Consider the following 10,856-nt stretch of genomic DNA (forward strand, 5'->3'; position numbering starts at 1 on the left):
ACTTCATTACCACATCATAAGAACTATTCATATGCACATTAGCTTCCATTAGCTTCAGCACTGAACCCTGCTGACACATACACGTATGTAGACACACAGATAGGTTCATAACCATATACTGTTATAGTAACTGAACACTGGAAGAGAGGGGTCTATAATAATTTCATCATGTTAGCTTATATAATGTATTAGCTCTGTATCCACACTTTCCTGCAGGTACTACTACCAGAGAGGTATCCTGGCGAAGGTGGAAGGGCAGCGGCTCGTCTACCAGTTCAAGGAGATGCCATCGGACCTGGTGGTAATCGAGGATGAAGACCCAGCCTCTGACACCAATGCTGGGTACGGGAACCAGAGATCCTCCAGCCACGGGCGATCAGTGGTTCGTGGAAGCTCCAGAGGGCACGGGAAGTCCCATGGTCAACACCCCGTGTCGTTGAAGCAGGTGAAGAAAGAGCCATGCAATGAAGGTCTGTACTACGAAGCCAATGGTGACCAGTCAGAGCAGCTTCTTCAGACGGTTCACATGTTGCAGCCTCATCAGGGGGCGGCCATGTCGGCTTCAGCACAAACTATGAGGTGAGAGATGAAGCAAGAGGATCATGCGACCTGGAAAGTAATGCACAGACTTGTGTCTATGTACACTTTCCGAATCATGGGATTTCTTGTATTTTTTTCAGAGGAATGCACATTTTTGTCTGAATACAATTTTCTGTATTTATGAGTATGAGGTAGTCATTGAAAAACGTGGACCCAGGCACTTACAGTGGGTTCTCAGTAATGTTAGGGAATTTCTTAGCTGATTTACTTACTGATTTTAATGTTGTAGCTGATTTGTAGTGGAGGTTAGCACAATTGGCAAATGTAGAAGGGGTGTAATAATCAGTAATTTCCTTCTCTCCACTGTTACCTCTTGTCCTACAGTAAACAAACAACAAAATGTATTCAGATTGGAGGGGTAAAACCATCTACTGTATGGTGCATATTTATTGGGGTTTGTGTGTGTGTGTGTGTGTGTGTGTGTGTGTGTGTGTGTGAGACATGAAAAGGTTTGGGATCCTCTCACATATATGATAAAACACAGTGTGGCATAGCATGCGCACACTAATACACAAACTTTCACACAAACACACGCCCATACATGTGCGTCATGGAGAGTCCAGTGTCAGAGTGACTCAGTTTCTCTCTGTCAGCCTTGTATTAAATGGCAAAGATCTTTTCTCTGTGTAAACCTTGCATCTAGGAAAAGACAGCTTTTCAGTAATTGAGAGAAAAACAGCCCATCCCCATAGGTGTGTTATAGTTCTCACTGTGCTGCCACTGATTTGGTGATGTCCCTGGGCTGTGAATAGTGATGTTTGCTATCAGCACGTAACATTTCTGAATACGGATCTCCTCAGCCCAACCCCCCCCCCAAAAAAAAACAAAACGACTATGTAGTCACTAGATAAATGTAAACTTTGGCTTTATTTCAATGTATTAATTGATGGAAAAGTATAAACAATATGAGTATATAATACATCTGTGTAAATACTCTAATATGTACTATGCTGATACTACTACTACTACTACTACTACTAGTATGCGTCACGGTGGCACAGTGGCTAGTGCAGTCGATTCACATTAAGAAGGTCCTGGTTTTGAGCCCCGGGGTAGTCCAACCTTGGGGGTCGTCTTGGGTCATCCTCTGTGTGGAGTTTGCATGTTCTCCCCATGTCTGTGTGGGTTTACTGCGGGTGCTCCAGTTTTCTCCCACAGTCCAAAGACATGTAGATCAGGTGAATAGGCCATATTAGATTGTCCCTAGGTGTGAATGTGTGTGTGTGTGTGTGTGTGTGTGTGTGTGTGTGTGTGTGTGTGTGTGTGTGTGTGTGTGTGTGTGTGTGTGTGTGTGTGTGTGTGTCGGCCCTGTGATGGACTGGCGGCCTGTCCCAGGGTGTCTCCCTGCCTGCCGCCCAATGACTGCTGGGATAGGCTCCAGCATCCCCACGACCCTGAGAGCAGGATAAGCGGTATGGATAATGGATGGAATATACATTGGACAGGTCAATTTACTGGAATAATGCAGTGAGATAAAGTGTTGCTCTGATGTCTGCATAAGGTGAAAATGCTCGATGATGTTTTAAGCCCCCAACGTACTCTTCAAGGCAGTGCTGCATGGAGGACACTCCCTGCCCCCTACAGTTTCAGCCAATCACAGCACTGGCGCTAGATTTCAACTTTTTCCCTCCTTCTGCAGTGAAGGAGTTCGACTCAAACAAACGTCAATCTTAAAAGTGCAGCGTTTGACGTAAATATCCTTTTAAACAAAAGTTTGACTCGTGTACATTCACAAAAAGACCCTAGATTGCATTTTGGCGACAGTTTTGCTTTAACTTACTTAGCTGCTATGTCTAGATGTCTTACAACTTATCTAGCAACAACTGGATGCCTAAAGGAGTTTTGGAAAGACACCCACTCAACCATGCCTTCGTGCAGCTCACTTAAAAGTAGGTTGTCTTGTAGTTGTTTAAATAAGCAGACTGGGAGACATAGGCTAATGCCTAACTACATAGCAAGAGCACTACTCAGTTGCTCTCATAACCACCCAAAAAATGAATTGACTGCCTGGAACTTAGCTAGCACTAACTGTAACTGCTAGCCCATTACTAAGTAAACTCTGTCCTGCACGGATAAGTTTAAAAGTAGTACATGCCAACATAAACTGAATGCGCACCACTGCCAGCTATTTGAACAGATTGACTGCATTTGAGCTAACCTTGGCTTAAAATAGTTAGCTAAAATCTACCATTGCAATCTGTTTACAGTTAGCTAGCTAGCTGAGGTGTCCGTTCAGCAAAGAAAATCCCTAGCAACTAGTGTTGGCTATATTTCGAAGCATATGTCATTGAGCACCAGTGCTGTGATTGGCTGAAACTGTAGGGGGCGGGGAGTGCCTTCCATGCAGTGCTGCCTGGAAGAGTACGTTGGCTTAAAACACCATCGAGCGTGAAAAACAGGGACAACAAAATGAAATCTGTTTAATCTCAGTAAAGTGTACAGATAAAGAGCTAATATCTTCGCTATGAACTCAATTTGCATAAGATGCATTGAGTTGTTCCTCTCAAAATAGCTTCAACCGTACATATTGAAGCACAGTGCGGCAGTGCTAACGGTATTCAGCCAGAAAATATACAGACGTCCAGAAACTCAATTTAGCCCTGTCATTACTTAAACTTTTCTAATAATTCTGTAGAGCTGTCCATCAGTATATCATTATTTTCTCTCTAGACACAGGCGACAGAAATACATATAATAAAAATAATGATGACAATACATTTTAATCATAGAGCATTTTTAAACTGACAGAAATCTCAAACTGTTATAAAATGATAAGAAAAACAATAGGGAAAAACACATTAAAGTAGACAGTTAATGGGGCAATGCATCTCTATATTAAGTGAAATGTACTTAAGCATAACAAAAATGGCATGGGTGACACGGTGGTCCAGTGATTAGCCTCACAGCAAGAACGTCCTGGGTTTGAACCCCGGCGTTGTCCATCCTTGGGGGTCATCCCGGGTCGTCCTCTGTGTGGAGTTTGCATGTTCTCCCCGTGTCTGCGGTGGGCTGTGTCCGGGTGCTCCACTTTCCCCCACCATCAAAAAGACATGCATGTTAGGGTTTATACTTTTGTCTGTGTCCCTGAGCAAGGCAATAGAAAGAAGAACTGGAGTTGGTCCCCGGGCGCTGCACAGTGGCTGCCCACTGCTCCTAGCTACAGAGCTAGGATGGGTTAAATGCAGAGAGGAGTTTCCCCATGGGGATTGGTGAAGTCGTGAGGCAGGACCCGGACGACTGTAAATTAATGGAGGGACCGGGGGTGTATCAGTTAACTGTGGGAGGAGAGGGGATGCACGGAGGTTGGTATTACCCTAAACCAAACTTGCCTTAGCAGGTGCAATCCTGAAATGATGAAGAAAGTGACGGAAAAAATAACCTAGCCCCTAATGAATGCCCGGCTAGCCATGTTGCTCCCGGAGACACGTGCAACCATCAACGGAGGCACCTTAGAAGGCTACAATGATGCTAAGGGGGCGTGATGGCCTTGAGATGTAGAACCAGAGGCTCCTTGAGAAAGCAAGTTGTGGGACCCCCACACCGGATAGGGCTCAGATACAATAATCTCGGTGAGATGACACTCTGGTGAGATAAGAATGATCGTCTCCTAGTGGGAAATATGTCGGTAGAAACAGGGCAGGTTAGACGTGTCGTCAAAAAAAAAAAATGCAAATAATTCATTGGGTTCAACTCCTCATGCTTGTGCCATCTGATAATGAAAATAATGACAGTATAATTTTTTCAGCTATGTAATGCATTTGATGGTAACACAAAACAGTAAATAGGTCTATATGTTTGAACTACATTTCATCTTCAGAATATCAGTGGTTTTCTTACCTAGATTACTGAGCATGCATAAATACATTTTCAGAATAAGATACACAATTTGACCTGTTTTGGAAATCATTATTCAGTGCTTTTGAATTTTGTGTTTGATTTTGAGTTTCTCCTGCTTGCTTCTCACCTCACAAACCTCACTGGTGCATTGCTGTATCAAGGAGGGAATTTTGGATCATAACTCCATATCGAGTGGAATAAACCGTACAGATTTAATGGAATTCTGTATGGCTGTCATTAAAATGACTTACTATATCGGTCTATTTCCGTTTTGCATATGTATGACTCAGGTATGACAACAATGTAAAAAGATGATTAAGCTGGATGCTGGTATGAATTGATATTTTGGGGTTATCTAAAAAGATCTGTTTTCTCTTTTAAGGACGATCAATATTCCTGCCTCAGTTCCCATGGTTTTAACATCCTCTGGCTCACTCCAGTCTGTGCCTCTCACCACTGTTCTGGCCAATGGGGACTCGAACCACTCCTCTCCCCCACGGGTCATCCTCCACACTGCTCCCTCCACCGCAGCATGTGGTAAAGACGTGCTCACCATCCAGACGGCCTCTCTGACAAATGGGACCAGCAACCTCCCGGATAGCCTCCGCCAGCAGCTTCTAGTCACCAGCCTTGGTTCCCCCACCACCTCCTCCCCGTCTTCCTACACCTCCCAAGCAGGAGTCCTCAGCTCCTCTGCCTCCAGTCTCAACAGTCTCCCCCACCTGGTCACCCTCAATGCGGCTAATGGTCAGACCATGGTGACCCAGCAGCCTGGCACCGTAATAGCCACTGTGCTCAAGTCCGGCGACTTCCATGGGCTCCAGGTCAAAGAGGAGATGCTGGACCCCAACTATTTCCAGTCCCTGGTCAACAGTGATCCGTCACTGGTGGCAAGTACCTTTGAGAAGGAAGAGATGGTGGTAGGGGATGCCGAGCTGAATTATAGGACTGTGATCATTGATACCAGTCAAAGCCGGGAGCCCGAGGCTGCAAATGAGACTACAGTTAACGGACATTTTTCCCAAAGCAGCAGTCCCAGTGAGGGCCTGACCCCTGTGGAGGAGCTTGAAGTGCGTGGGGAGATGTCCCTGCAGCCTGAGCTGGGGATCAAGGGCCTTCAGGAGCTGCCAGTCTCCATCCAGCTCCCGGCAAACTTTATTCAGATAAAGACAGAGCCCGCAGAGGCCTAGGGCTTCAGGACATTTCCATACATGGTGAAACGAAAATTACAATAGCATCAGTTTTGATCATAGACTCAGAGGTTTCCCTTTCCTTCCAGAGTAATCTGATCTTTGAGTTAAGGGATCTTGCGCTATGTTGCTCTTAAAAGGTGGCCAATTTGGCCACAGATAGTTTTTGTTTACTCACATATTTTTTGACCATGTGCCTGATTTTGACCGTCAAGGGAATGTTAAATTTTTCAAAGATATCATTGACCAGAGACTACATTCTGTAGACACCCTTACACACACACACACACACACACACACACACACACACACACACACACACACACACACACACACACACACACACAACCTTCCACTCGAGGAGAACAGCCATTGGATAAACCAGGGATCCCCAAATACCAACTGTGCCAGTCAGATTAGTCATTTTCCTACCTGTACACCTCATCTGATTTGTGTCAGACTTTGGCTCCAGTAGGAGAACGCAGCAAACCAAAAACAGCAGACTGAACGCCAAATGATGCAATGAAATGAGACTTACGGTAAACTCGGTGTGGTATGTGGTTGTTCTTTTCATATTTTCTTTTTTTCTTAACCCACACTCGAGTTCCTCTTTCCCCAGGGCTGAGGGGTGCAGTATCGTGGCATCCAATCAGATGAAAAATCACCTCTGACCTAAACTGAAGAGTGCCTTATAGGAAGTTCAAACAGCTTAAGACTCTTCTCTGGAGATGTCTGGGAAAAAGGTTCAAATGGATTGGATGTTGTTGTTGTTGTTTTTTTTTCCACACAAAGAGTTGCAACTTTTCAGAATTTGTTATTTGTTATTTTCACATTGTCAATAAGGTATGTGTTTCCCCCCCCTCCATTACTTCTAGCCTTAAAAAAACAGCAACACTGTGTTACTATGGAAATGGGCATTTTCTGTCCACCAAGGACAGTCCAATATCAGACCTGTTTGTATATAGCTGCAGACCTAAAGCAGAGAGCGATAGGGCAGGAGAAATGGAGAGAGAAAGAGAGTACAAAAGATAAAATAGATTCTATCAGCCTCAGCTGCAGAGGCCTATATCTCCACAGTTTAAATCATGTTTATATGAAATGGAATATATATGAATATACATATATATGCACATAATATACAATTGAGATTCAATTATAAGGCCATAATGAATTTATTTATTTGTTGAATTTCGAAATTCTGTATAAAAAGGCACATTTGTTTTTATCTATTTACATATGTAAACACGAGGGAACATTACAAAGGAAATGAAAGTAATACCAGGAAGCTTATTTGGCAGTTTCTTTCTTTGTTTTTGTTTTTTTAAGACCGAAACGTTTTATTTTCAAAGCATTCCATGTAATTAGTGCAGCTTCCATATTTTCACAGCTTCGAACTGGAGCCGTTGTGCAGCGCGGTTATCCTGTTGATGTCTTTGTCAATATCCTATGCTGTGCATTTGATTTCGACATGTACGGTTTTTCTCTCTTCAGCGGACATACCTCTTTGCTTTTTTTTACAACAGTCAGGCGGGTGGGCACCACGTAGTAGAATTATACATGTGTACTAAATCGTATGTGTACATTGTATGTGTACATGTTTAATAATCCTACAGTAATCCAAGCATCTCTTGGAAATCACGTCTTTTTTTTTTCTTTTTTTTTGGAGCTATTTGATGTGATACCAATGTGGTTTTCTGTGATGCACTTGCCATTCTGGTGCTCTCCTCTCCTCTCCTCTCCTCTTCTCTCCTTTTCTTTGGCCAGTTGAGTTTATTCTTTCTGTATTCTCTGTCCCAGTTTGTTAAGGACCTTTCAGCCAATACATGTGATTGGCATAGACGTTCTGCCAGTGCTGAAGCGATATTGATTGTGAGTGCTATCATGGCTAAATTGGTTGTATTTTCACTTGGGCTATATCTGCAGAGTGAAGACAGTTGGACAACCTGACTTCCATCTGCCCAGCACCTGAGGATAAGAGTTAAACGCTGCTTTACAACCCCTATGACGGCCAATGGGCTCCATATCTGCATTGACAATCTGAATGTATACGCGCTGTACAGGTATATCCGAATAGAAACATTTTGACAATCGATATTTACACCGGGTTGTGTTGTCCTGTTTCATTCAAATCAAACTGCACGGTAGTGCCGATTAAGCAAATTTTTTTTCTTGACAGTGGTTACAGAGTTTTATGTTGTGTATATTTTTGTGTCTATTCTGCCTTGACCATAAAGAACTGTTGTTTGTTAGATGCTGAGGTATGTCCGCTGTTTGTTTCTGACTATTATGTTTTATTGTTTCCATCATCTTTGGTTGTCAATGGCTTCCCCTATGCTGAAAATAGAATAGATTTTCAAATAAAATTGATGTAATAATTGAAATGACATTTTCTTTAATGAAATGCAGCCCAACTTGCATACTTGTATTTTATTTTTTTGAATTTCCCCCCCTTTTTCTCCCCAATTGTATCTGGCCAATTACCCCACTCCTCTGAGCCGTCCCGGTCGCTGCTCCACCCCCTCTGCCAATCCGGGGAGGGCTGCAGACTACTACATGCCTCCTCCGATACATGTGGAGTCGCCAGCTGCTTCTTTTCACCTGACAGTGAGGAGTTTCACCAGGGGGATGTAGCACGTGGGAGGATCACGCTAGTCCCCCCAGTTCCCCCTCCCCCCCAGACAGGTGCCCCGACTGACCAGAGGAGGCGCTAGTGCAGCGACCAGGACACATACCCACATCCGGCTTCCCACCTGCAGACACAGCCAATTGTGTCTGTAGGGATGTCCAACCAAGCCAAAGGTAACACAGGGATTCGAACCGGCGATCCCCATGTTGGTAGGCAATGGAATAAACCGCTACACCACCTGGATGCCCTGCTTAACTTGTTTTTTGTTGTGCAAGAACAGTAAGTGACAGAAGGCAGATGAATGCCACAGCACTTTTTAAATTGAACTACTTGTACATCTTCTTTGTCAGGATGAGTCAACAAGTAGTCTCCAATTAACTCATATACTTTTACATGTATCCCACGATAACAGACAGGCTGCCTTCCTAAATGCAAAGGAACGCCTGCCCCCGTGAATTTCAGTGCAGTACGTTAGGTTGTTTTACAGTTTCTAAAAATGCTAAAAACAGCTGGCCTCTCTGGATAACTGAGTTAATATGTCTTTAGTGATCAGAAAAAGCCACCGAGGTGCTGTTTCTTTTGAAGAGCCAGGTGCATATTTTCAAGTTTTGTTTGGTGTGCGGAGATGATCTACAACATAAGAGTTTAAAGGGGAGGGAAAAACTAGAGTAAAAAACTGGAATGAAGCCGTTAGCAGGCCAGAAACTGATTGGACTGCCTTCCTCCAGTTGCTGTGGGTGGATGAATACATTTGCATGTGGCATACCCAGAGCTGGAGATAGCCATGTCTGTCGCCATGCCCTAGCAAGTAAAGAAGAGAGTGTGTAAGTGTGTACATGTGGGTGTTTGTGCACTGTGTTGGTCTGTTTGTATGTGTGTGGAGAACAGCCGCCGTGTGTGTGTGTGTGTGTGTGTGTCTGTACCTGTGTGTACATGTGCATGTTAGAAGGTGAGGGTAGTGGGAAAGGTCTGTTGAGAGAGCTTTCTGGCAGCTGGGCTTGCCTGCTGTGCCTATCTTTCTCTCTCTACACCAACATGAACAGCTGTGTACCACAGTATTCCAACCCCACCATAGGGTGGGCACACACACACACACACACACACACACACACACACACACACACACACACACACATACACACACACACACACACACACACACACAGCCAGAATTTCAGTGGCAGCAACATCCACCACTAGCTACTTTATACAAGCAAACTTTACAACTCTTTGCAGATGAACAAATTTTGTGACAATGGCAGTCAAGGAGGCCCAGTATCAGCCTACTTTGCAAAATTGGTTTAAAATCAGAGCAACAGCTACTCAGTGAGCAACAAATAAGCTTAATATGTATCTAAATAGACACAGTCCTTTACTGTTCAGTGGTTCAAAGGAAGTCCACCATATGGTAAATGGAGGCTTTAATGGACTGAAAAAAAAATAATGAAAAGCTTCTTACACAGCTGTAAAGTCTGCTGCTATTCCTTGGTTAGTGAATCAGACCCTGAAGTAAGAGTGATAGCTAAGCCTTGGGAGATGAGGACTATTTCGGTGTCGCCTGCAGCCAGTGACACAGCGCGACTGTTTACTGCCGTGCCATGCTGCCTCTCACAGTGGGAACTGTTGAAGGATGATGGCTGACATTATTGTGCCCCCAGCCCATTGCAGGAATGGTACAGAGAAGGATTATTTAACCACCGGGTCACCAGACAGACTGCAACATCACAGAAAAAGAGTTGATGCGCTTAAATCTAATCTTGCTGTCTGCATTGCATAGAGACCTACAAACAGACTCATAAATCCACACTCCAACCTGCAACATCTGACATTTTTGTGTTTAAATAAAATAATAAACTGAACAGACAGTCAGACAGAGATGTAGATAGAAGCAAATTTTAGCTTATAGGCCTATGCTGTGTCATTTCTGTGGTGTCTGCCCTAATGTTTTTATTCAACGAATTAAAACATCCTTTTCAGATACTGCAAGCCGAAAATGAAATTTAACTTCTATCTATACTGTCTCTGTGTTAAATTAATTAGATCTATCTATCTGTCTATCTGTCTGTCTGTCTGTCTCTGTTATACTAATGTTCACACATGCATTGCAAACTAATACCTGCAGAAACAACATACCCAATATTCCACTAGATGGCAGTAGTACTACATGTCTTTAAAGCAATCCGCCTACAGTTTTTACTAACGCTCAAAGATGTGTTTCTCCGAGTCACTCGGCTGAATACAGACACTCCTTATACTCAGGGTTTCTCTCTCACCAGCCCAACAATAGCAAAGAATAGACATAAACGGGAGGATCAGTAATACTTGAAATGGAAATAAACAGCTGGAGGTAAAGTTTTGCTGCATTTTTAAAGCAATAACAAAAAGGAATTAATTCTCTGGTGAACTTTGGAGATAGTGGCCATTCCTAAGGCCAGGGAGGCAATATCCTTTGAACCATGCTAACCTACAAATACACATTGTCTGTACTTACATCCTGCAGCGCAACCGTTCTTTTTCTCATCCCTACCTCATCAACACACTGATAAACAAGCGCTGGAGGAATTTTTCCTAGACAGTGAATAACAAAGATTTTAAAATGAGAT

At 43.5% G+C, this 10,856-nt stretch overlaps 1 protein-coding gene across 3 annotated transcripts in view; it reads left to right on the top strand.

Annotated features, from left to right (window-relative positions):
- The window catches only part of elf1 (E74-like ETS transcription factor 1), a 58,423-nt gene extending 49,933 nt beyond the window's left edge, over positions 1–8,490 (top strand). For all 3 annotated transcript variants that reach the window (XM_056278168.1, XM_056278246.1, XM_056278319.1), the window contains 2 exons: positions 217–579; positions 4,820–8,490. In XM_056278168.1, coding sequence (XP_056134143.1) covers positions 217–579; positions 4,820–5,627 — 1,171 coding nt within the window. In that variant the 3' untranslated portion in view covers positions 5,628–8,490. The remainder of the gene's footprint in view (positions 1–216; positions 580–4,819) is intronic.
- The last annotated feature ends 2,366 nt before the right edge of the window (positions 8,491–10,856 follow it).

Source organism: Lampris incognitus, chromosome 1 (assembly GCF_029633865.1).
Source record: "Lampris incognitus isolate fLamInc1 chromosome 1, fLamInc1.hap2, whole genome shotgun sequence".
Taxonomy (NCBI): domain Eukaryota; kingdom Metazoa; phylum Chordata; class Actinopteri; order Lampriformes; family Lampridae; genus Lampris; species Lampris incognitus.